This window comes from Adiantum capillus-veneris, chromosome 20, assembly GCF_014529385.1.
Source record: "Adiantum capillus-veneris isolate H3 chromosome 20, ASM1452938v2, whole genome shotgun sequence".
In the NCBI taxonomy this organism is placed as follows: domain Eukaryota; kingdom Viridiplantae; phylum Streptophyta; class Polypodiopsida; order Polypodiales; family Pteridaceae; genus Adiantum; species Adiantum capillus-veneris.
The window spans coordinates 97532618-97559149 of record NC_140950.1 but is presented as its reverse complement, the minus strand read 5'-3'; the positions used below and the strand labels follow the sequence as shown (position 1 = coordinate 97559149).

The following is a 26532-nucleotide window of genomic DNA, read 5'->3' as shown; positions in this document are numbered from 1 at the left end:
TCACAAAGCTATAAGTCATTAGGAAATTGCAGAGGTCATTTGGAGGGCCATATGAAGAGAGAGAGAAATAGAGCGCGTCCAATGAGCACGAAGGCTACGTTACGTAGGAAAGTACGTGGAAAAACTCAAAAAATAGGAAAATAGCATAAAACTTTCACGAATCTAGGATTGTAGCATCGTAATTTCCTTCCTTTTACCGAGCTTTTAGGTGCTTGCATGTGGTCCCACTTCTGATATTCTCTTATGGTCATTAACGTACTGGAGGGTGACCATTAAGCCCGCACAAGATATTGGAATTCTAAAACACTTTCCCTCCATTAGAATGCTTTCAAAGTGAATCTCCCTCCACTAAAGCTTTTCTCTGAGAGCTATGGCTTCCACGTCTTCTCGCCCAAGAAGCTCTAGGTGTTTACTGTCTCTCACGCCAACAACCAACAGCTGCACTTTGCCTAGAAGGCCAAGTAGTAGCATATCCTCAATTACAATATCAACTTCAATAAGTGCAGAGAACCAATGGGTTGGACAAAGGATAAACAAAGGTTCATGGGTCCTCATGCAACCAAGAAGACCCAAGAGGTCTAGTGGTATCAACGTTTACCGCTCAGCATGGAAGGCCAGAGTGTTGGATTTCAAAGTTGAAATCGGCAAAAGATCTGTAAAGGAAGTTCTTGTTCAGCATGTGTTTACCCATCCAGAGGTGATAGCAAACGGTGGAAATGTATCAGATATACATCAACCACGTTGCAATTGTAAGTACTCTTGACATGTGAACTTACTGATACTCTCATTATAACTTTTCTTATATATTTTGCAATGTTTCTCCCGCTTGTTATGAGCAATGTCTCCATTCTTCACAGCTCAATTACATTAGATTTGTCATTTTTACTTATTGATACTCTTAGTTTAACTCTTCTTATATATATTGCAGATGTTTATCCCTCTTCTTATGAGCAATGGGAGCCTGTGGAGTGCATAATAGGCCTCTTCCATGTTGTTCATGCCCACATTGGTTCTCTACAGTATTCAGGGAGGAGCAGCAAAAGACTGGCTGATGAAGGAATATTTTTTTATGACCACTTCTACCAACTCAGCTCAGGGAATAAGAATGGCATGTTGGTGAAAGTGCCTCTACCAACCGATTGGAACACTGTGGACTGGCCAGTTCCCGAGGAAACAATGGTGGAGGCAATGTGAAGTAAGCTCTACAAGGATATACAGAGGTCTCTACGTAGCTCTATTCCCACCAAACTGGTTAGAATTGCAAACTTTTTTCCTGTTGCACTCTTCATAGAGTTGTTTCATAGCTACAACATCCGTGTTACGAAAATTATGTTCATGTGTAAGTCATTTCAACAGTCATCCTGTGACAAACTTCTTGACAGAGGATGGTATGTAAAGGAAGAGATTGGTTTACGGTGCGAGGTCGCGCTTGATACTCTAGTTGTCAAGTACATGATTGCAAGCCAATCACTGTTACTCTCGTTTTGGTATATGCGATCACAAATGCTCAGTGGTAAGTACATTCCTATGGACCAGGTTTCTGCAGGTTTGGAAGATAATCCTGCTGTGGATGTGGAAGTGATTGATAAAGAGCATGGCCTACTGTTGGTAGTTACAATAAGGGAGCTATGCAGTCTTCAGCATTTGCGGCATGACATAATTGAAGAGTAAATGGACAAGGACCTATCAGATTTTTCCTTTTTCCTAGCTAGCCGTAAGGTGATGCGGCGAAGGGAAAAAGATATTTTGTGCAAAGAGTTGGATGGTCAGGTTGAAGTAGTGTCAATGTAACAGATATTCTTGTGAACCCAACTGTATACAAATGACTTTCAATAAGTGAAGTTTATTGAGCTCATTTGTCAATTGTGCCCTGTGAAAAAGTGTGCTTGAAATACATTTCTTTACCATGTCAAATCTCTCTCTCTCTCTCTCTCTCTCTCTCTCTCTCTCTCTCTCTCTCTCTCTCTCTCTCTCTCTCTCAATGTTAGACAAGACAAAGACATGATAGAAGAGTCATCTTAATTTATTAGAAAGTACAAACTCGTCCGTGAACAATGGACTGAGATACAATTTCTATAAGTATGGAATCAGAATGTCTTCAAGGTAAAAATCGAAGGAATGCCCCTCGAAAGAAGGTGGTGAGATAGTTGTTCCTGGCGGATTTAGTTCTCCCTTTTCAGGAGTATCATCAATCAGTAGTGTATTAGTTGCATCAAAGGGTACACCGGTTTGGCTAAACGGTTTGTACAAAAGAGGTAAGTGTGGTTTTTTAGGGTGGTAGTGGCCCTCAACGGTAACGCATTTTCTTTGATCATACAAAAAGGCAAAATCTGACGTGTGAGCATCGCATACACTGCAAACTATTGTAACTAGTGGCGACAAGTTTTGCCTTTGCATTGAAGACCATATGGCAACTCTGAAGCACGAAAGAAGAAACTGAATAAATTCCTTGGTTCCTGGACGAACCACAACTCGACAAGTTCCCATCCGAAACGTTTGCAAATCCTCAAAGGGTTCTGTGTCACCGAGAGGCACGCGCATCAGCAGCAATCCATTGACGTCCAAGATAATCAACCTCTGTAAAAGTTGACAAGTACATATAAGTAGTTAGAAGCTGAACATATTTTGCCATACTTGAATAGACATTACCGGAACAACCGTATCTACAGGTAGCAAGGGTCCATACTGGGTCTCTGTAGTGTTGATGTCGTTGTTGCTCTCCTCTGCTTTAGCTTCATCATTCACATCTTCATAGTCATCATTCACATCTTCATCAGGGGTCTCCCCCATGGCTCTTTCTGCCTCATTCAAGGTTTCCTCCAAGGTCTTTTCCTCTCCCTCGGTTGACCGGCTTGCCTCATACATCCTTGCCTGATCCATATTAGTTTGCTCATCCCTAGGCCTGCTTTCCTCATCCATATCCTTTTGCTCATCTATAGGCCTGCTTTCCTCATCTTGGGTTTCATCCATAGGCTCTTTTGGCTCCTCCACTGGCTGACTTGGCTCTTTCATTGTCTCCTCTGGTTGTACACTAGCACCTTCCATATGCTCATTTGACCTTTCCTCATCCTCGGCTCTTTCATCTTGTGCTGATACGACCCCCTCGGCCCGTTGTGATTCCACTGTATCGGATGCAGGGGTTTGTCGTGGTGGCACGTCATGTATTGTTAGATCAATAGTGCGGTCATCCAAGCCGCTATCTTCAAGCTCTCTGGGGCTAGACATAGTAAGCAGGTGTTGTATTAAACTTACCCGATATCTTTGCAAATAATCATATGTGTATTTTTTTAAAGCACTCTGCAAAATTGAAAGACCACATGGTGAGAATTCTTTTATAAACTAAACCAAAACTAACTGAATGCATTGCCAAATGGTTACCTTAGTCATGAAAGGTTTTAATGCAAAGTAGCTTTGCAGGACATATTCTGCATGGAGAAGCATCTCCAGCCGCAAGAATTTCCATCGGTTTGATTTGGGACAGGTACATCTTTGATTGGGGCCTTGTATAGTTCATACCTTCCACATAGCTTGCCATAGGCAAGCAACAACCTCTTTATACAACTGCACAAAGCAATGTCAAGATGTTAGCATGAGGCTTTAAATTTACATGGATATCTATAAGAAACACTTTCTGATACAAAACACTTACAGCTTAATTTCAGGGTGGGTTCCTTTTATTGAATTGAACACCCACACTGCTGGTTGGTCAACATCAAGGCATATGAGACTCCAGTGATGGTTGTTCTCATATGGAAAGATGATGACAGTAACTTCCAGCATAGCACAGTGGAGAAACCAACTCTCAAAGGTCCCAGATGGACTGTTCTTTTGTCCAATAATCACTGACATTTGTGGATCAAGAAGAAACACCTCTGTGTGGGTGTGCAGTGGGAGTTGACTTTTGATCAGGCTGCAGAGACTTTACCTGAGTTAGCAAACCTATTATCTGAGTTTTCAAAGCTAGCAAGATAGTAACACTTACTTAAGACAAGCATAGATAATTGTGTCTGAAATATGAGCATCTGGATTCTGCAATAAATTAATGTCCACTTTTTCCAGAGCTAGCTTTCTGGCTCCATCTACAAATGGTATCTCTGCAAGCAAACCATCCTTCATTGAAAGTAGAGTTTCTTGATTGCTTGCCTCTATGGACAAGGTCACATTGCATTCTGTTTGCCTCTGGGACTCTAGTGCTACTTTTGCTTTCTCCTTAAGCTCTGCTTCCCTCATGTCCTCTGTTTGGCGAGCAATAGTCTCTGCCCTTGCCCTTGTATTCACATCATGTGTGACATCTACAACTGTGAGTTGTGGCACTAGCTCAGGGGGGTATAACAAAATTTCCCTCATTTTCTTATCCCTACAGACATTGGGGACCAGTAGTTTGTCATACCTCCACCTTATTCTTTTCAGTGTCTCACTATCTTTGTCCATTATAGTAACCCTGTGGGCATGGGCTGCAACAATGGTCATGTCACTGAAGTACTCCAATAGGAAGTCCTCTGCTGCTTCTTGTAGAGCCATTAATGCCACCACCTTCCACCTTTTGGTGCCCCAGGTAGCTTCTTCACATATGGACCTCACCATCCTCTGAAAGGGCAGCTTTGGTATGCATAAATCTACACATTTCTGTGCCTTTCTGATTTCTCTGAAAAGTCCCATGCAGGTTTGTAACTTCTTCACCCTTGGACCTTTCAAAATTTTATTGGGTTTTCCAGGTCTTTTCTTTGGGGTTGCAGATCTGCTACTTGCTTTAGCTGCTAATCCTGGTCCCTTGCCTGCCTTCCTTGCAGTGGCTTTTATTCTAGCCATTTCACTGTATACAAAAAGAGGAGTCTCTCTCTCTCTCTCTCTCTCTCTCTCTCTCTCTCTCTCTCTCTCTCTCTCTCTCTCTCTCTCTCTCCTTTCTATAGCTTAGCATATTTAAATAGAGAGAGAGTGAGAGACTCCCATTACTAAAGGCGCGTGTGGAACATGTTTTGACCTCAAAAAACACCTCCGTGCGCCGTTAGTATAAGGTAAAAGAAAGACTCACTCTCTCTCTCTCTTTCCCCCGCCTTACATCCTCTCTCTATAACACTCACACATACACTGGTCAATGCACAGTACTAACGGCGCGCATAGAGACATGCACACCAGTTATGCCTCTCTACGCGCGCCTTTAGTATAGAGAGAGAGAGAGAGAGAGAGAGAGAGAGAGAGAGAGAGAGAGAGGCTGTGTGTGTGTGTGTGTGTCTGTATTTGTGTGTGTGTGTAAGTTATATTTGTGTGTGTGTGTTTGTGAGTGTGTGTGAGTGTGTCTCTGTATGTGTGTGTGTGTCTGTGTGTGTATGTTATATTTGTGTGTGTGTGTGTGTGTGTGTATGTTTTATTTGTGTGTCTGTGTGTTTGTGAGTGTGTGTGTCTCTATGTGTGTGTGTGTGTGTGTGTGTGTTGTGTTTGTGACTGTATGTGTGTGTTGTTTGTTAAGACAGAGCTAGATATGCAATATACTGTGACAGAAACAGAGAGAGAGAGAGATAGAGGCAAAGGCAGAGGGAAATTTCATAAGCAGAGGGAGAGAGAGAGAGGGCCAAACCTCCTGAGGACGCAGACCTTCGTTATGTCGATGGGTCGGATTGCTGTCGGAGACGCAGACGACGGCTCTTTCTCTCTCTCTCTCTCTCTCTCTCTCTCTCTCTCTCTCTCTCTCTCTCTCTCTCTCCCTCTCTTTCACTCACTCTCTTTCACGAGGTGTGGTTTTTCTCTCTCATGACCTCTATATATGACGTACAAAAGTATACAGTCTCAATAATGACCGCAAGTGCGACAACATGCAATTATACTCTATTTTATAGTAACACGTGGGGCGCCGCCGTGCGTATCCGTTACAAGTGTGATTTTGAGAGAGAGAAAGAGAGAGAACAATAGAGAGAGAGAGAGAGAGAGAGCCTCATTACTGCCAGAGAGTGATAGAGAGACAGAGAGAGAGGGAGAGAACCATAGAAAGAGAGAAGGAGAGAGAGAGAGACAGATTGAGAGAGAGAGATAGAGAGAGGGACTCCTTACTCTCAGAGAGAGAGAGGGAGAGAGACAGAGTCAGTTTGACAGACAAAAAGCAATGGAGGAGACACCTCCCTTGGAGTTTCTGCAAACCCCACCAACAAAAGGTGATCTCTCACTCTTTCTCTTTGTATTTCCAACAGTTGGTACAAATTGTGTGTGTGTGTGTGTGTGTGTGTGTGTGTGTAAACAAAGAAAAACCCTGACTGTTGTTCAACACACACACCTCAACACATACTTCCATAGACAGACACACACACACACACAGACACACACACATACACACACACATACACACAGACACACACACAGAGACATACACACTCTCTCTCTCCCTCCCCTCTCTGTCCCCGTTACTAACGGCGCGCAGAGCCAACCAAACACTGGCTGCAGCTCTCTCCGCGCGCCTATAGTATAGTTATGACTCTCTCTCTCTCTCTCTCTCTCTCTCTCTCTCTCTCTCTCTCTCTCTCTCAATTGTACTTAAGGCGCGCGTAGAGAGTTGCAAAAAGTATGTTGTCGTCCTTGCACGCCTTTAGTACAAAGAGACACATACAGAGAGAGAGAGAGAGAGAGAGAGAGAGAGAGAGAGAGAGAGAGAGAGAGTCTATGTGTATTTTTTTAATGTTCTTTGGAGAGAGAGAGAGAGAGAGAGAGAGAGAGAGAGAGAGAGACTATGTGTGTTTTTGTTTGTGCTTTGGAGAGAGACAAATATATATATATATATAGAGAGAGAGAGAGAGAGAGAGTGAGACTTGTCATGTTTCCTGATGAATAGGATTAAGGTCCAGTAGGCAGAAGAGGCTGAAACCAGACCCAGAGCTTGTGCCAGGATTTCAACCTTTGCAGGCTCAGTTGCTTAATGTTTCTGCCAAAAGAACTGTTGACTTTTGTCAGGACATATCTGAAGAAAAGTCAATTGGTGAAGATCAATCAGAGAGGTCACCAGGGCAAGAGGATCCCTCACCCTACAAGGCTCCCTCACCCTGTACAGTACTTGTCAAGAAAAATACAAGAAAGAGGAATATAGACTTCTCAGATGATGCAAATGTGCTAGAAAGTAGTCCCTGTGCAACTAAATGTAAAGCCAAAGAGGATGTGTCTTCTCTGGAAGACCCAGCTACAACTGATGAGAGGCTGTTTGATTTTGCAGCATCTTGTGGTGTTGGGGACAAGTTTGATCTAGTTCATTCTAAGTTTAATCCAAAGTTTGACATTGAAGACCTGTTAGCTCAGCACAGTAATTTCTTGCAGTCCTACAGAGATAAGTTTGAAGTGATGGTGCAAGTAGGGAGGGTTGTTCTGCCCACTATGACTCTTGTGCATTTAAATGACTGTGGTGGAAAGGGACAGGGACTGAAGAAGTATAAGGAATTACCACCTTCTTGCCGACATTCAGCCTGCCCTTTGCACCAAAAAGAATGCAAACTCATTCAGGAAGCCTTTGGCTTTATGATTTACCTGAACAGCCTGTTTCGATTCCTCATGCAGAATCCTGATGAGGTGTTAGAGGAGCAGGATGCAGCACCAGATGAAGAATGCGAGGAGACAACTCATATACAAGAAGTCGAGGAGGTTGAAGATACAGTCGACCTTGAGGTTGAGGCAATTGAAGTACAAAGGAGTAAGATGCTCTCTGTGAAAACCACAGAAATCAAACTTCCATTGGATGTCAGTAACTTCACTGAGAAGCATGCTCAGATGATGTTGCCTGCTGTGCCTCACTTCAGGATTGGAGACAGAACCTATATCTTCTTACATGATATGCAAAGCGTCTTTTATTTAAGGGAGGATTTCTCCTTGGCTATTATTTCCAGAGTCCAAGAGCAGAGGAGTGGATTTGTTTCAGAGGATAGTAGTGATGATGAGGCAATGGAAACATCCAGCAATCCAATGGAATGCCTCCGAAGATGCTTTGAGAAAGCTGAAAAATACAAGGAGACACTACCTGATGAAGCCACCTTCCAAGCAATAAGACAAAGCATAAGACCATCAACAAGTAACAAAGAAGTGAAGGATTGGTTTAACCATTCAGGTCAGGGGTCAACTACATCTGTAGATCTGTGGCAGGAAAACCTCTTTCTGCAGGATGAGAGCTTCATGGTAACTCTCTCTCTCTCTCTCTCTCTCTCTCTCTCTCTCTCTCTCTCTCTCTCTCTCTCTCTCTCTCTCTCTCTCTCTCTGTGTCACTTCTGACATGATATGTGCAGTCTTGGATTGCTGACAAGGATGACTTCCTTCGGCGGCGGACTCGAGAGTATCGTGGAAGGGATGCGGCCCTAGCGTAGTACCTTTCAAAGCTTTGCGAGTCGCCGATAGTAGTTTTTCACAATTCCATGTCACAAGAGGGTTCAATAGCAACTTACACATTCAAGACACTATCACGCTTCTTGGGTGGACCCGTGCTGCCCAAAAGTGCAGATAAAGTCATTCTTGTGGACAAAGTGTTTGCTAGAGATTGTTTTGGTTACTGCCCGAGCTATACAGGTGGTCGGGCAGCGTATTACTACACCTACATAGCAATGGCACTAGCTCTTGGTAGACAAAACCCAGATGAACTTTTAGAGTATGGCAAACATCTCATGATTCGTTACAAGGGTGACGTGCCAAAAAACAAAATTGAACCTTCAAAATCTTGATACACTTCAAGTAGCAATTGTATAAGATCATGTATTACATAAATTTTGTACAATGTCATCCACTCAGAGTATCTTTCTCCACTTGTGATTCACATACACCATTGTCTCTCTCCACCTTCGTTAACTTTCACGAGCTCCGGAGTTGTTGTATGCCATTGATCTTTTAACTTTTTGTTGTTGTAAATGTCTGATGGCTTGTGCTGTTGCTGAATTTGCCAAGACTTCTTTTGCCTACATTCGATGAATGATTCTACGATAGAACCATTCAAACAGTTCTCTCAAACTGTTAGCCTTGATTCGAGAGCCACCATGTCGTGTGTGCCTGAAATAAGCATTTCTCGCCATGTAATGAGACTTTTCCATCCCTTGGGTATTCCATATCGCCGGGTTCCCATACTTTTGTATAAAATATGGTAAATGATTGAAGATGATGTGCTGGATATGAAAACAGATTAGTTAGAATGTTTTACACTCACATATTTGCACATAAGAGAGAATGAAATACACGATAATACCATGTAGTGAGTAATCTGGGTGTCTGTCCATGCTGTCTTGAATGATTTTTTCAGAAGGTTGAGATTCTCCTTGAACTTGTTCATATCACCTTGTGACCAGTCATCTTTGTCGCACATCAAAAATAGGATGTCTATTGATCGCCAAACCTCAGCCTTCACGTTACGAGTAGTTGGTTCTTGGTCTTTGACTGCAATATGTAGCTTTTTCCAGCTCTGATACTCTACCTTGCTAACATAAGATGTGTTATATATTTTTCCATGTTTTGTTAGCTTCGGATCTCTTGTACCATGGGGTTTAGATAAAAACCTCCGTGCCTTCACCCCACCGATGGATGGTTTGCATGGGACATACTTCTCAGCAGTTGATCTCTTTTCATCCCGCTGGATTTTCACATTGCCACCATGAAGCCCCATATCCGACAGTACCATTTCTAAGCACTGCAGGGCTACTTGTCGTTCTGCCGAGTTCTTAATCTTCCAAGCAAACCCGATATATAAGTAGACCAATTTCTCCACAATTCTACAAAGGGCATGCATTGTACAAATGTGGACATTCACAAGTTGTATTTTCAAAACCAGTCGAAAAGCAGGATCCTCAATGTGACGTGTTGGAGCTTTTCTCCACCACTTTGGGTCCATGACCTTTGCAGGCTCCATGCAGAACAAACACGGCGACTTTGCCATTGCACCCATTCCACAATTATATATGCACTTTAATGTTTTGAGGTCACCTGCAAGATGCCACTGAACTTGAAAGATATATGCACTTTAATGTTTTGAGGTCACCTGCAAGATGCCACTGAACTTGAAAGTCTCCCCTTCCATCTAGACGTAGTACCTCTCCCTGGTTAGTCTGTCGATCAATCACCTCCGGAATATTAGTTCGATGGAACACCCAATATAGAATCTCATGATCTTCTTTCTTTACCTGCAACACAAAATAAATGAGACTTAAGTAGATGTGAACATTTGAGCTTACCTGAGAATCTCGCTTACCTCAAACGCACCAAGCCACCATATGGTAGATTCTGATTGAACACTAAAATATAAAGGATCATCACTGGGACACTTTGAGAGGGCTCTATTCATTAAAGTAATAGTAACACGCTCTAGCTTTTTCTCTTTAACAAGCTCACACTCATCCAGTTTTAACACAAAATGTAATACCCTCGTGACTCTTCAAATGTGATGTTGTAAAACTCCACCATTCTCTTCTGTAATATCCGCAGGTCCATAAAAATATTATTGAACTCATCATATGCCATGTTTGCTCCATGGCCACTGTAAGTTGCTTTAATATGAAAGGGCTGTCCAAGATAGTCTCCCTGTGCCTCGTTAAGCTGAAGCCTCTCTTTCCAAACACTTGAGGCTGATGGTAGAAGTTTGGATTTTATACCCTTCTTAGCAAAGATGGATGAGACAGACTTTTGGATAGCCGAATATCCTCTTTTGCTTACACCAAGTGAATCAAGTGTGCCTTGTATCTCTTTTGCAGGCACTGAGTTCTCTGAAATAAAGCGGTCCACTACATTTCGTTGTAGGACCTTAAACTTCTTGTCATGTACTATATCTACTGCCAAGCTTCTACTTATAAGTGGCTTCAATCTCTTTCCTATATTGGCTTTGGGGTTTCCTTGTCAGGATAGATTGAATCTCTACATGAAGACAATGCATAAGTAAATAACAGAAAATTTGCTTCACTAACACTATTTAGGCACATGAAAACAATGCATAACAAGAAAAAACAAAAAGATTACTTAACTAAGACAATGTAGCCAACCAAGAAGCATCACCTTAATGCTCGGATTCTTTTCTTGAGACCTCCTGATGCAACCTGCAATGTTTCAAGATTGCGCAATTTCTTCTTTCGGATACGACCACCCAAGATGGTGTCCTTCATTTGACAACTTCGCACCTTTCCTTTCAGTTCTTGTACCTCTGTTTTATGTTGCAAAATGGTAACCTGATCTGTAGAATGTAAATGTGAAAGGCGAACAATCTCACATTGTTGATCTTGGAGAATGCCCTTGTAAGTTTCAACTTCTCTTGTAAGAGATTTACAATAACCCAGAAGGCCCTTTTCTCCATCACCAGCAAAGGTCAATAAGCTTGTAGGATTGACAAACGGTGGAGACGCATTAGTCATTGGATTCTTAGGGTAGAGAGAGCCTCTCGTCCAGATATCTATGTGTTTAGCTCCCTGAGCTCTGAGCGTGTCTATGGAAGCGGGAGGTATATGTGTGTTTATTTTACTGCGCTTAATCAATGGTTGGTACTCATTGTCCAAATCAATGTGAAGGTGATATTTGGCTCGTTTCTGGGTAACATTTGTGCCATTTGAGGAGTGCGCCATTAGCCAAATGTGCAGGTTTAATGGAAAGTGAATAGCGGCTGCGCCTTCGTCCCTCCATGTTAGCCTCATTCCCTCCATATTGACGAGGTTCATTCAATGCAACTGAAAAGAGGATTATCCCTCAATCACTACGAACGAATGTTCAGAAGAGTAAGGAATCTACTTAAAGTACACTTTTTGAACTTTTACTATGAAAGACCCAGCTCTATTATTTGCCATTTTTTCTAGAGAGAGAGAGTGCAAAAAATACATTTTCTTAGAAGGCCCTCCAAATGACCTCTGAAATTTTCTAATGCCACTTCTTTCAAACCTGGTAGAAGCTTCTTTGATTGAAGGATTTGCATTCCTTTGGCACTCATATGCCCAAGCTGGTAGTGCCACACTGTACTGTTGATTTCTGTAGCTATTGCACAAGTTAAAGATTGAGTGCTCACAATACACAAGTAAAGTGTACCAATATTTTCTCCTCTGACAACCACCAAAGATCCCTTTGAGATCTTCCAACGTTTGTATAATTTTGACACATAAGAGATTATAAAGTAGAGAGAGAGAGAGAGAGAGAGAGAGAGAGAGAGAGAGAGAGAGAGCACAGAAGATATACGTGGTTCACCCAATGTGGGCTACATCCATGGGAAAGTAGCCACTCAATGGCTTTAGTACTTCATACAAGAAGTAAGTTACAAAGAGATTACCCTTAATAGAGCTCCCACCTTGCTTCACTCTCACCACCTCACATCAACTTCACAATGAACCACAATGCATTCTGTGTGTAGAAGAGGCCTCCTTTTATAGGCCAAAAGGGCTGCCCTCTCTCATGAGAGGTGTAATGGAAATGGCCTATGAACTTTGAGAATTGCAGAATTAGGAGAATTAAAGAGAGCATTTTTATGAAACTATTTGAGAACATAGAGGGTGAACTTAATTAGAGGTAGCAACATAACCATTATACTTAATTAACTTGGCATGAATAATAACTTTTCACAAGAGAGAGAGAATTAGAGAACTTGACAATAGTTGAGGACCAGATTTATGTGGAGCCGGTCCCCCCTCCAATAGGCTTTTGTATTATAGATTATCTCATAAAGAGAGACTTGGTATAATACAATTTTTGTGTTCCTTGTGACATTGGTGATGCTATGAAGATGGAAAGCTTCATGTATCAAGAGCATAACATAAACTTTGTAAAAGCATTATCCATCCCCGGCCTCAGTCCCAAGGCCTCAAACACCTTCGAAGGTGGAGAGAGCTAGAGGGGAATGAGGGTAGGGAAGGGAAAGAAGAATCATTCATAGGAGAAAGAAGTAGTTCCTCACTTATCATCACTCTTCTTGCTAGCATACATAATAGCATAGTAAAGAAGATGGAAAGGTTAAGCATTGAAGCATGGCTCTTGGTTGGATTTACATTCCATAGACAAGAGTGTTGGTGTAGGCTCTCAACTTCTCAACAAGCTTGGAGAAGGAGATGGAGTTTTTCCACTTTCACCAAGTGAGAATGTGTGAAAAATGAGTGTGTGAGAGGGTATATACCCCCAAGCACACCCCTTGCTTGCTTTGGTCGACCCCTCCTTGTAGCTCAAGCTTGAAGCTCATTGGACCCCTCTAAGCCTAGCCAATCACATGCATAATGCATTTCAAGCAACATGGGTAGCATTAGGACAAGTGTCCTCCTTACCTCTTTGAGAGAGAGAAATTGAAAATATTTAGATATTTGTTGAATTGAAATAGAAGCTCATTGGACCCCTCTTTAGCCAAGCCAATAGGATTCAAACACATCATGTGGCTAAGCATAGGGAGAGCTTGACACGTGTCCATGTTTCCCTTGAGAAAGGGGATGCCCTTTGGGTGAGTGGGAGGTTAAGTCAAAGATTCCCCTAACTTTGGGGCTTTCCGCCTCCTTTATAGGGTCTCTTTTTAACTCAAACACCTTACCCCCCAATGCATGGGAAGCTTCTCAAGCACCTTCCTCATCAAGCATGACAAGCACCTCAAGCACCTTAGTCACAAAGCACGACAAGCACCTCAAGCACCTTACTTATCAAGCATGACAAGCACCTCAAGCACCTTAGTCACCAAGCATGACAAGCAACTCAAGCTTGGGCCGGGTTCCCACCTCAAGCACAGCCCTAGCTTGCCTAAGGTCTAAGGACTTTTAACACTAACCTTTGGAGGTCTTTAATAAAGCTAACCCTAAGGTGTTTTAAGCTCCATTAGATGCACGCTGCTTTTTGATAGACTACCTCCTTTTGGACCCCTATTGAGATGTAACCATCTCTCCTCTTGGTCCTCTACTAATATAAGTTTAGAAGCACTTATTGCACATTGCTCTTTGGTAGACCGTCTCCTTTTGGACCCCTATTGAGATGCAACCATCTCTCCTCTTGGTCCCCTACTGAGATAAGTTTAGAAGCACTTATTATACATTGCTCTTTGGTAGACAAACTCCTTTTGAACCCCTATTGAGATGTAACCATCTCTCCTTTTTGTCCCCTGCTGAGATAGGTCTAGAAGCACATGTCTCTATTCTAACTCTTGTTCCCGTTTATTCTCCCACATTAAATGATCAATTTAATATGAGAAAATCATTTGGGTTAGCTAGATATTAGATTTTATGACAATAGGCAACCGTGTGTAGCCGCCCTTGTGTAGACAAGTCCAAGCTGGACTCTCCAATGCACGCATGTGTGGCCGCCCTTGAAGACAAGTCCGCCTTGAAATCGGCCACCGGTTATTGAATTCGGCCACCGGCCATTGACTACATGCCATCGACCATTTTTCGACCACTTTTCGGCCACCGTCCGGCCATAATATTATGGCAATCCTTCATGCACGATGTCTTCTCCTCATAACGAGGGCCTTACAAATGTGCGTTTTTAATACAAAAAATTACAAGAGGTAAATCATGCTCCATACTTAACATCAATAAGGTTTTAAACTGTCCCCAAAGAGTTGGTTTAATGGTAAGGCTTTAACCTCTCAACGTATGGGTTGTGGGTTCAAATCCCCCGTTGGGTCACACTCTAGAGGGACACCTTGTGCTCACATGCTGTTCGCGTTGCTAGGGCTTTTGCCCTTGGACACTCGAGTGCATCCTCCTCCTAGGGTGGGTCACCAAAGGAGGAGGTTCCTAGCTGGTTGCTACGAGTTCTCTCCGTCGTTCCCAGCACGTGGTGCATCAATTAGGTGTCCATGGTGATGCCCACGCGTGGCACTTGCCCGATGGTACGCGGCCCTTGCCCGCCCATGTAACATGGTTTAATATTTGAAGGGGATAAGCACCTCCCCCTATGGGCCCTCTGGTGTGTTGAATTTTTTTTTTAAGGTTTTAAGTTTTAAGCCTATGCTTGGAGCATATGACCAAGCTTAGTCAAGCAGAAGGTCGATAGGCCTGAGGATTGGGAAAACATTGAGGAGAACATTAGTGCTCTTAGAAGGAGGTTTTCCATTTTTGTTACGAGGACAAAAAATCTTCTTCAAAGAGGGAGAATGCCATTATATGGGTCCTAGGAATATGAGCCTATGGGAATGGGATCTAAGGGTGGAAAAGAGCTTTATATTGATGGAGAAGGGCTAGCCTCTATTGGGTGCAACTTTAGTGTGCGGTGCAAGGTGATATGGCATGTGAAGACAGAGATTGTTGCACACTTGCAAAAAGAGAGAGAGAACATCATGAGGCACATGGGAAGGGGTTTTATATATAGGGAGTAGGGTTAGCCTATGTGGGATTAGTGTGTGGTGCAAGATGATCTGGCAAGCAAAGACACAAGTTATCTGAACACTTACAAAGGGAGAGAGAGAGAACTTCATGAGATAGACACAACAAGGACGCAACGGGAAATGATACTTCAATGTAGGTTTCACTTCTCACTATTCTTTAGAGGGTCTAGACATTTTCATTAAGCATCTTTATATGTTTTGAAAGAAATTTAATTGACTGTCTTTTGATTGAAAGGGAGGGTATATACGGATGGAGCTTTAATCCGTGTACAACTTGAGTAGTACCCTTGAAATTTTTAGAGGATCCCCTTGTAATGTATAGCCTCTTGGAGACACACCAATGTTCGGGAAAAATGTGTCTCAGCTTAATGTCGTGCCGTTTTATATTTCACAAATGCCGGTTGAGGGAAAGCGCAAAAGGAGATATTCTGCCCCAAAACAGAGAAAAAAAGGGTATAAAATCAAAAAAATCACCTAATTTTTAAGATTTTCCTTTTGGCAAATTCAAGAAACAGAATTTTGTGTGTTTGGGAAAATGGTTTCACTGAGACTCTCTCTCTCTCTCTCTCTCTCTCTCTCTCTCTCTCTCTCTGGCGTCCAAACGACGAGGGATCGATCCGAAGTTTATTCCGAACCAACATCAACCAAATTTGTTAGAGTTTTGAAGACAGGAAGCACTTTCTTTGACAGGTTTTGGCGCCACAGGCCATGGCAGCTCGAGGTCTTGTTGCTTTTGCAGACAGGGAGTCCGATGGGCGCCCTCGCCTGGAATCTTCAGGAGGAGAGTCCATCTGTGCCGTGCAATGCAACGTGGGCATTGCTCTCGATGATGCTCCGTTCCAGCAGCCCGGAACCCTTCACGTGACCTCCAAGTATGTTCTCTCTCCTCCTCTTTTTCGAGCTTGTAGAATCTCCATTTCCCCCGGAATTCTGCAAGCGCAGATGAAGCTGTCTCGAATTCTACAAGTGCACACAAGGCACGCAGCTTCGGCACAACCCCATGAACTCCTGACTGAATTCAAAGTTTCTCAAGATTGTTCAGCACCTAAGGGGTAGAAGTTTGTCAAAATTTCTGGTATGGGGACCCTAAGTCTCACCTATAGCTTCTTACGATTTTTTTGTGGGTTTGAGCAATGAGTGCTGATCCTCACGATGTGAATGTACTTTGCAGAAGTATGATAATGGCTTGTTTACAGAATACTACTCAGCACTTGATTTTTACGTGCTCCTACTGGTGCAGACAGGTGTAGCATGCTCAGGTCTTTAGTAGAACTAGTGTATGGGTTCCAGTGGGCGAACAAGAAACGATATTCCTGTTGTATCCGAAGGACTACACTAGGACAGTGTGTCCTGATTCTGGCTTATCCTCAAACACGAAGAGGTGGTTCCGCTTGAGGACATCCCGTACTTGGAGGATCGCATTAGGACCCGATCTTGTTTCTGTTAAAGTTAAGGCATCTCTTTGGATTTGTCTGGTTGGTCCCGGTATCTTCGAGGGACATTAGTAGGGATTGAGGGCTCTTTTGCGGCTGTGCCCGATTGGAGTGAGGTAATTTTCTCATATCTGGGTTGTCCGTGTAGCAATGGTTGCCTCCGCGATGGTCTTGGCAAGCTTTTTGTAATCGGGCTCCGAAGATGGGGGATCGGGTCGCACCGCCAAGGTGGTCATGAGATCACGCATGGAATCCCTTTCCAGCCTACGGGCCTCGGCTTCGGCCGCCAATTGACACTCCTCACGCTCTGCCGCTTCCACACGCTCTTGTCGCCAAGCTTCGTCTTGCCGCATCATCATCTCCATCATCATGCGCATCATAGCATCCATGGGATTTGATGGCGAAGTTGGAGGAGTTGGGGGAGGGCTTGGAGGATCCATAGGTGGCTCTTGCTTGTCTTCTTGATTTGCGGAGGTATTCATACCGCTACGAGTCTTGACCATGCAAGGATTTCTCCTCTTGGTTCAAGGAAGGTCGCAGATTAATCTTTGGGAGACTATCTACCCCCTGGGCCCTTGTTGGCGCACCCCGCATGCAACACCCGGTATACAATTGGTTGCTATTTTCCGACGCTCAAGGTGCACGGCTCTACGCGCAATGGCAGGCTTGTTGTTCCAAGAGTGAGAGGAGTATACACCGAAGGGCTGCCAACACAACCAAAAACACGAGAGAAAAAAACTTCTTGTGGATTAGCGGATTAGTGCAAAATCTTCAAAGCTCTGATACCGATGTCAGGTGCAGCGGAATTAAAATGGTGAAGATCTAGTTTTACATTTCCACAAAATCCTTTCCTTCTTTCCTTGCGTTAGTGAATGCTTTGTACTTCAATGAAGGTTCCTTTTATGTTCCCTGAAGAGAGGGGTTGAGAGAATGCAATAGAGATGTGTAGAGGGAGAGGGAAAGATAGAGAAGAAGAGAGCGACACCCGATGGGGTCCCAACCAACCCTCTCAAGGGCACCCCACACCGTTACCGATGTGGTATTTGCTTTAGATTGCGTAAATGGAATGTATACACAATGCAATACCTCAATGCAGACTCTACTGACTTGACGACGACAAATCACCGCGGTAACTCCTCAGGAAGAGGCACCTCCGGGGCTGATTTGATGCACCTTTGGATCCTTCTTGATGTGGGATTGCGGATGGCCACCAAGGGTAGATTTGGGGCTGATTTGCGCTCCTGATGTGAGAGGAATAAAGGGGCGAATGATGGCTGCAAAAACGCAGTAGATCTCTCGCACAGAGCAGGGAAGCTCGATGGGCTGCCGAAGTACCGGACCGCAGCCGTGAAGGTTAGATCTCACCCGCACGGCGGCGATGGGCTGAAAACTGAAAATGCTGGCTGTTGTGCAGGGCTGAAAACACCAAGGGCTGAATTCTGAAAACGCTAGTTGCTCCTCTTCAAAAACGCTGGCTGGGCCTAAGTAATTATTAGGCCTTAGGTAGAGCAAGTGTCCACCAGTTTTCCCAACAAATAAATCATAAAAGTGATTTATTAAAAATTGGTCCAAACTTGGTGAGATTGTCGCACATCTGCCCACTTGGGAATCTGATCGACGCGCAGTCTGGCACGTTCGGATTCCTCTAACCTAGAACTCATGCCAGATGCCCACCGTAGTGTAATAACATCTGTCAAAACGAGTATACAAACCATTTATGCAAGAGGGTTCCAAACTAGAAAACCTAATCTAATGGATTTGTCCGGACATGCAGGTCCTACGAATAGGCTCACAAAATTGACGGTACTAATCCTCCTAGGATTCTAGACATCCCTATCTAGGAAGAAGGGGAAAGGGGAAAACTGGCTCTGGAAGTCGATGAAGTATGCCCACGTGGCACACAGAGCCATGTGCACGTGACAATATATGAGGCAGAACCTAGGTCGAGCAGTCTCTTGGAAGACCCCACGATTTGGGTATTTGAAAGTCACTTCATTAATAATTTGACTGCAAGAGATGGTTCACACGTTGTTAGGGAAAATGAGTTCATGCGGTGAAATTGCTTATGCTGGGTGCTGATGCTAGTGCTAGTCAGAGGGCCCCTCCAACTTATGAAGTCTTGTCGAGGGGCCTAAAAGACTTTAACTGAGCCTAGCCACTTCTCTAGTAGTCAGATTTCAATGTCTATCTGTAACTATATTAGTGTCACGTGCACATCTAACCCTATGTGCATGTGGACAAGCTACTTCAGGTCCAAGGTTCAGGTCAGCTTAAGAAGTGTTCTGACACCTTTGTGAGCCTGTGAGCAGGCCGTGCATGTCCAGGCACTTAGAGTAGTTGCATATCCTTTGGTTGCACACAGCATGATCATCAGCATGACAGTCAGTACCCATCATGAGCATTTTACAGTGCACAGAACCCATTTGTCCCTATTTATCCATTTTTCACTTATTATTAGTAAGTGACTTTGTTGGGAAACTGGGTAGGGCAATTTTGCTAAGTCAATATATAAGAAAACCTAGCGCTAGCACTTTCTGGCAGAAGAGGCAACAGAAGTACCAACAACTTGCAATGCACCTTCTCAGCAAGACCGGCAGGAGGCTTAGTGTTTTCCAGCCAATAAGAAGCAATTAGCGTTTTGGTTGCAGATTAGCATAGAGTTTTTTGCAACAGAACTAGCCTAGCGTTTTCAGTAGATAGCAAATCAAGACCAACGTCTTTGCAACAGACCACCTGGCGTTAGCAGATTGCAGATCGTGCCTAGCGTTTTTGCATCTTGCAAATACCTCTAGCGTTTTGTAGTTTCCCGGTGACAGATTAGCCCCTAGCATCAACGTTTTTAGTTTTCAACACTTCTACACAGTAGATCAGCCCTTAGTTTCGTAGATCTCACCTACCCGCAACAGATCCTTGCTGTACCGTCAGATCAGCCAACGTTTTTAGATTCAGCCCACTGTTCGTAGATTTTAGAATCTGCGATTTCAGCACATCGTCATCGCGTCGTCGCCATCGCCGTCCTCGCCGACACAGTGTCAAAATTCAGCAGTTAGCAGATTTCAGATTTCAGCCCGTCCTCATCGTCGTCATCATTGTCGTTGACATCATCGGCAAGTCCATTGCATCTAGACCATTGTACCAGATTTGTGCAATCAATAGTATAGACCTCTCTCGCCATAGAGAGGGGGGCCCTTGGAGGAGGGTTTGACAACAGTCTGGTGTCGTATTCCTCTGTCTCTCTCTCTCTCAGTCTCAGCACCTTCATTCACTGTGTCTTTTCACTTCGTTTGTGATCATTTGCACTCTCTCACTTAAGGAACGGAAGGCTCTCCCTTTCGTAAGTAAAAGGAACCCTTGAGCACAATTCGGAGCACTCCTCTTGAGCAAAGTTCAACATTCACTTCCGCTGCACCTTACAATCAATTTCTGTAAATAACTAATTTATTTGCTAGAAAATAATTACTTAAATAGTTGTGTGCACACCAAAATAGAACTAGAAGTTCTAGGGCCTTAGGTGCGTTCTAAATGTGGGCCAGAGCACCTCAGGGAGACCCTAGATGAAAAATACCTTGAAGCCCTAGTGATTGGGAAATCAGGCCTTCAAAAGGGGTAGACAATAGCCTCAAATTTTAGACTCGGAAAATTATGCGCGTCAGTGCGAGCAAAGGAATGAGATGGGGTCCTTAGAATAGTGATCGTAAGGCTGGGAAAGGCTTTAGGGTAAGCTAATTAAATTAAGGTTAATTATTTGTGCCCAGACCAAATGGCCGGACAAGTGTGAACAGGTGATGTAGGAGTAGTGCCGTACGGCATTGAGCCGGGAAGTATCTGATGTACCATTCATGTGTTCAGTTGTGAGTGAATTGCACAATTTATTAATGGCCTAGGGACTTTTAAAGTTAAAAGTTGAATGGTTTTTAAGTTATAAAGTAAGTGTGCCAAGTGGCACACTTACCCATGCAAGACTCTCTCTCTCTCTCTCTCCTAGTGCTTTCCTCTTCGTGCAGGCTATAAGAGATCAACCCCGTGAGAGGTTGGCAGTGCACCTACCCCCCCAAATGTGAGTATGCTCTACGTGATGGAGCTCTCCTTTGAAGCTTGAGGGCAACCCCTTGGACGTATGTGGTTGTAAGGTGCAGCGGAATGAATGTTCGCGCTTTGCTCAAGATGAGTGCTCCAAACTGTGCTCAAGGTTCCCTTTGTTCTTATGGAAGGGAGAGCCTTCCGTTCTTAATGAGAGAATGCTATGATCACAAACAAAGTGAATGGACACTGTGCGTGCAAGTGTATGAGATTGAGAGATAGAGAGAAAAGAGAGATACGACACCATAAAACCCTCCTCCGAAGGCCCCACTCTCGCCGATGAGAGTGGTCTACTTATGATTTCACAAACTGGTACAAACTAAATGCATGTGACTGATGCAAGTCTAGGCTATGTCGGCGATGACGACGGTGATGGTGATACCGACCTAAGGGCTGAAATCTGCAATCTTTTATCTGCTGTCCAAAAACGCTATGGGCTGAAATCTGCTGTTGCCGAAAACGCTAAGGAAAACGCTGATTTTGCTGGTCTTTAGGGCTGAAAATCTGCACTTCCTTAGGGCTGAAACTGCAGGTTCTTAAGGGCTGAAACTGATGGTCCTTTCGGGCTGAATTTGTGGTTGCTTCATGGCTGAAAAACGCCAGCTACAGTGGAGGGTGATCTGGGTTGAAAACGCTAGGGTTGAATGTGTGTGGGCGATAATCCTCCTGATGGAAAACGCTAGGTGCTGAGACTTGCTAGCGATGGTACTTGCTGGAGAAAACGCTAGGTTGAGTCCTTGCTTGGAGGGGAGACCGCGAAGTTCTTGCTTGAGAAGTTGCCTGTTGTGCTCGGCTCTTGTTGCCTCTTCTGCCAATTAGTGCTAGTCTAAGTTTGCTTATATACAAACTTACTCAATTTGCCCTACCTACTTTCCAACAAAAGTCACTTAAAAATAATAAGTGAAAAATGTCAAAAATAGGTAAAATAGGCTAAATGCACTGGAAAATTTCCCTGAAGGATTCTGATGGGAATGCTTATGATCATGCTGTGTGCAACCAGAGGATATGCATCTACACAAAGTCACTGGGCATGCACGGACTACGAATAGACTCACGAAAGTGCCAGATCACTTCTAATCTAGATTGATTGGACTGACTGAACCCTTGTCGTGCTATAGCTTGTGCACGGACACATAGGGTTGGATGTGTCCCGTGACATCCCCTCCTTTTCAAAGTGAGGTACTGGTACCGAACTGTATGGCGTCGAGGGAGATCGCCAGTAGCACCCGGAATCCTGGAAGAGACTCTTCGTCGGCCCACTCTGATGTGTGGGTCGTGCGGTACTTGAACTTCATAAAGGTCTGCAACGCTTGCTTCTTTGGGCCGCGCCGAAAGCAACACAAAGTCTTGTGTGGCTCCTTCGGTACTTCTACTTCGTTTAGAGTCATGCTTCTTTCTTCTTCAAGAATCTCCATGGCTGAAAATTCCTGAAACCATTTCCAACACAAAACCATGAACATACCCATTCCATGTAAAGTGAGTGGAAAAAATCTTGTCTTCCTCAAAGACTGTGCATGCACTGTAGATGAACAAAGAGGCGGAGTACCAAACCGTTCACCACACACACGCAAACAATGAGATCAAACCTTTCTCTTTTGATCTAAAGTAATCAACTGTGGCAATTGACAACGGAAATGCCTATGCTTGGTGCTCATACTTTCATGTGCTCTTTCTACAACTATGTCGTGCCAAGGAAGAGACATGGAATGTAATTTCTTGAAGACACAGAGTGGGCACGATGGCATTTGGACTGTCATATTGACAGATTTAGCAAGCAAGCTCACTTCATTCCCGTGAAGAAAATAGTCAAGCCGGACCATTTAGCAAGACTGTTGCATGCTTGAGATAATAGTCTCCGACAGAGATCCGCAATTCACGAGTTTGTTTTGGAGAGCTATTTGGGAGAACATTGGCACACGGTTGCAGTTCTTGTCATCTTTCCACACGCAGATAGATGGGCAATCCGAGATCGCAAAGTCAGTTGTTTTGGATTTATTGAAGTCTTACATCTCTGATCAGAAGACTCAATGGGAATTTTTTTTACCTTTGGTGGAATTTGCCTACAATAACACGGTTCACTCTTCAACAGGTAAAGCGCCATTTGAGATAATTGAAGGTGCTCAGAAGGTTCCTCCCTTTCTTAGCACTAAAGACGAGATTTTTGAAGCCAACCAGTACACCAGGGACTTAGACACTGCTTTTGCCAAGGTCCGCGAGGCTCTAGAGAAGTCTTAAGTCTGACACAAGAAGGCAACAGATCGACATCGACGCGACTTGAAATTAAAGGAAGACGTTTGGGTGCTCTTACGTTTAGAAAAGGCACGCCTAAGGAAACGAAAGGGAAAGGAGCGGCTTTTTCCAAAGCTTAGCATGAGGTATTATGGCCCTTTCCAGATTAAAGAAAAGATAAATGACGTCTCTTTCAACTCAAGCTGCCAGATACTTGGAAGATTCACAATGCATTCCATGTGAGTCTCTTGAAACCTTTTAAAGGTAAGGTGCCAGTTGATAGGGAGCCTGATGAGCAACCCGAAGTGGAAGAGAGCGAGGAGATACTCGTTCCTGAACAGATTTTGGCACACAAGGAAAGAAAATTGAAAGATAAAGTGATTCGGCGTTTCTTAGTTAAATTCAAGAACTATCGGTATTGGATGCGAAGTAGATGGAGGAGGACCTAGCAGATACTCCTCAGATTTTGGAACTTTACCTTGACCATTTGGCTTAGTTGCGTCTACTTCGAGAGATCCTGCAAATCAGCAGGGTTGAATCTGGTGCAGAGGGATCGCACAAGAGGGGAGTCACTCCGCTCCTTTGTCACAGATTACCTCGATTGAATAGAGTCACTGACATCCCTTTGGGTTTCAAGGATACTGTTGTGCTGATAGTATTCTGTTGTATGACTTTATGAAATGAAATTCCCGAAATCGAACATGAATGATTACTCTCTCATGTGACTTGTTTGAGTGCAGGAACCGAAAGACGAAATGATTGCAACATTTCAGTCTAAAAAATCTCTTTAGACATAATCGCAATGAGGATTAATTAATCCGACATCAGTGAGGTCGGAGATGGATCTAGATGCGGTTGCTAAATATGTTGCTGGCAGTCATGGTCTGAGATTTGGAATGAATTTTTCTATGATTGATTTGTCATGTGATATCCTGTGATGTGATTTTTGTCTTTGTACAAGTGCTAGATGTGGCGTGTCTAGCGCGTCGGTACTTAGAGTCGGTGTTTGAAATGGTTCATGGCCTCTGTCTGTTTTCGGGCGTAATCGATGGCGATTACAATTCTTTCAAGAGGGGGGTATGTCACAAATTGATGAGCTCTCTTGGGGTGGTACTCTGCCACTCTGTGTCTCATGTGTAGTGTATCTCTTTCAGTTGAGTTGTTTTGAAGTGTTTAAAGTCTGTTCAGTCTGTTTTCCCCCTCATTAGAGGGAGACTTCCACAGGGAAGAGAATGTATTTTGGTGCTTTTTAATGGCATTTTTCAGCTTTTTGGCATTGTTCATCCTGGTTGATGTGTCCCGCTTGTTCTACTGCTGCTGGCTTCCATGTGGTAGTGCCATGTCAACACTATCACGTCCATTGGCAGCACCATGTGGCTTTTCATTTCTGCAGGCTGGTGCAGACCCTTCTCATCACTGCCCACTACCCACAATGTTGATGCCTATGTGATGACAAACTCTCTCTTTTGCAGATATAACTTTCTTGTAGAGAGTCCGTCTTTGTCTTTGTTGTTATGTTATTCAAGTTTCAGTTGTGTGTTAACAGTATTTGATTCTACGTTTCAGTGCATTGTCTACACCCTTGTGTTGTGGCGAAAGCTGGCTCCTCATTGCATGTGAAATACTTGATTTCCACTAGTACAAATGCTAATGCTTTTATCATGTTTTTGTAGGAGGCTTATTTGGATTAGCGATGCAGATCATCATGGTTATGCTGTAGATTTTCTCTCTCTTTCGATGCATGCCATCTCCAGAGATCCAGAGGCCTACCCATTGCCATGCATCTACACTCAGGTTAGCTATTGTTGACCTTGAGCTTTAAAGATGCCTTTCGTTCTTAGACTTTCAGCTTGTTATTTTATTTGTACTCAGTGCTAGCCTTTTATCCCCGAAACTGCTGCTCCTTTTAGTATGGAATGTCTTTAGTCTTGTTGCACATCGATTTAAAGATTATTGGTTGAGCAGATAGAAACGGATGAGGAGTTCGATTATGGGGATGAGGCTGGAGATGAGTTGTCCGATCACCAAGACTCTGCCAATTTATCCAGAGTTCAGGAGATGCGCTTGGTTCCTTCTGATCCTAGTGTGTGTATCCTTTGGACTCTAGCATTGCTCGCCCAGCATCAATGATGTCTTCAAGTATGGTTTCATGCTGCTTGTTGCATTTTCAGTGTACAGGATTTAGGGTTTATAAATATCTGCACAAAGGTTATCAGTGTTTGCTTGCCTTGTGCTTGAATTTACTGTCATGGCACGCTCTGATAGACCATGAGCCACCTCAGTTCTCGATAACAAAGTGATATATAGCCTTTAATCTTACTCCTACAGATTTGTCATAGTACAAGGAGTGTGTGCATTGAGCTTGTTGGGTGCTTATTATGTACATGGAGAAGGGAAGAGATTTTGTGTATGGGTGCTTATTATGTGCAGGGAGATTAGATTCTGTGCATCTGCAAAACAATTGATACTTGATACTCGCTCTCAGAAACTTGTTGTCAAGTGCATTTTATTTTACATGGATGAGTGTTCTCTATAAGATCATACATGTGGATTGCTATGGACATTGTTTGCATGTTTCTCTGCTCAGAAAACCAGCAGTGCATGGTGCAATATTTTGCCTTAACATGACATCATGTGTAGTGGACAATCTTTTCAAGGTTCTGTGTGATTGCGCTCTCCTGAATCCTGATCCAGTTGAAGGTAACAGCTGTTGCTCTTTTGGTTTAGATAGTAGAAATTTAAGTTGGGTCTTTAATATTTGTTGTCTGGCAGAAATTGAAGGTGAAGGAGACTGGTTTTTCAACGAGGAAGAAGTGCTTGCAGGTGCTATTGGACACTCCAATGGTGCAAAAGATCATGATGTGACAGGCTTTTCTGAGGTATTCTTCTTAGCAAAAGGGCTTTTTCTTTTATGATCTATTGACATCTCAGTAGTATGGGGATTCTTACAAGCACTTTCCAACTGATTATGCAATTGTTCTTTTCAGCTGCACCTTGATGATGAACAATTTGATGATGCTGAGGAATCTGAAGAGGAGCACCCTGCTTGAGCCGTGGAGGTAGAACCTCATCAACATAGTAGCATGTTCTTTTTTGAGCGTTTAGACTCTAAGGGTGTTGTTTCCATAACTCCCGATGCTTCTGAGCTTTACCTGCACCGATAACATACAATGGGTTTGTAGGCGTTCTTTGTAGTGAATGCTTGAAGGCATCCTTTGGCTCAAGGAAGACTTGTTCAATTCACACAGTTGCTTATATCGGAGAACCAATTTTGCTAGCTAGCCTTGGAGTCTGTCAAATGCGTATTGTGTAAGAGTAGTACCCTCCAGTGTAGTGTATGAACAGGATCTATTTATCATCACGTGTTTGCTACAGTCTAGAATTTACAGTGCAGATTTTCCAATGTCACATTATTGTGCTGTAGTTCCGTTATAATGTGGCCATGTGATATCAAGTTAATAACGGTCATCTTTCCGTGCTCTTGACATCCGTGCTGTTTGTTGGCACTGCCTTTCGAGAGAAACGTAG

The 26532-nt window shown here is 43.5% G+C and overlaps 1 protein-coding gene across 1 annotated transcript; it reads left to right on the top strand.

Moving 5' to 3' along the window:
- Nucleotides 1-15880: 15880 nt before the first annotated feature.
- LOC147432960 (nucleotide-sensitive chloride conductance regulator (ICln) family protein) lies at nt 15881-26281 on the top strand. The gene is made up of 6 exons (XM_086492705.1): nt 15881-16134; nt 24678-24798; nt 24970-25093; nt 25645-25704; nt 25777-25883; nt 25992-26281. Exons 1-6 carry the CDS (start codon nt 15971-15973, stop codon nt 26052-26054), a joined length of 639 nt encoding a protein of 212 aa, XP_086348831.1. The 5' UTR covers nt 15881-15970; the 3' UTR covers nt 26055-26281.
- The last annotated feature ends 251 nt before the right edge of the window (nt 26282-26532 follow it).

Bases quoted from the DNA above. Each gene is read 5' to 3' on its own strand.
- LOC147432960 (XM_086492705.1), top strand. From the start codon at position 15,971: ATGGCAGCTCGAGGTCTTGTTGCTTTTGCAGACAGGGAGTCCGATGGG. The intron at 16,135-24,677 runs GTATGTTCTCTC...ATGTTTTTGTAG, and splicing joins ACCCTTCACGTGACCTCCAA to GAGGCTTATTTGGATTAGCG. The intron at 25,705-25,776 runs GTAACAGCTGTT...GTTGTCTGGCAG, and splicing joins GAATCCTGATCCAGTTGAAG to AAATTGAAGGTGAAGGAGAC.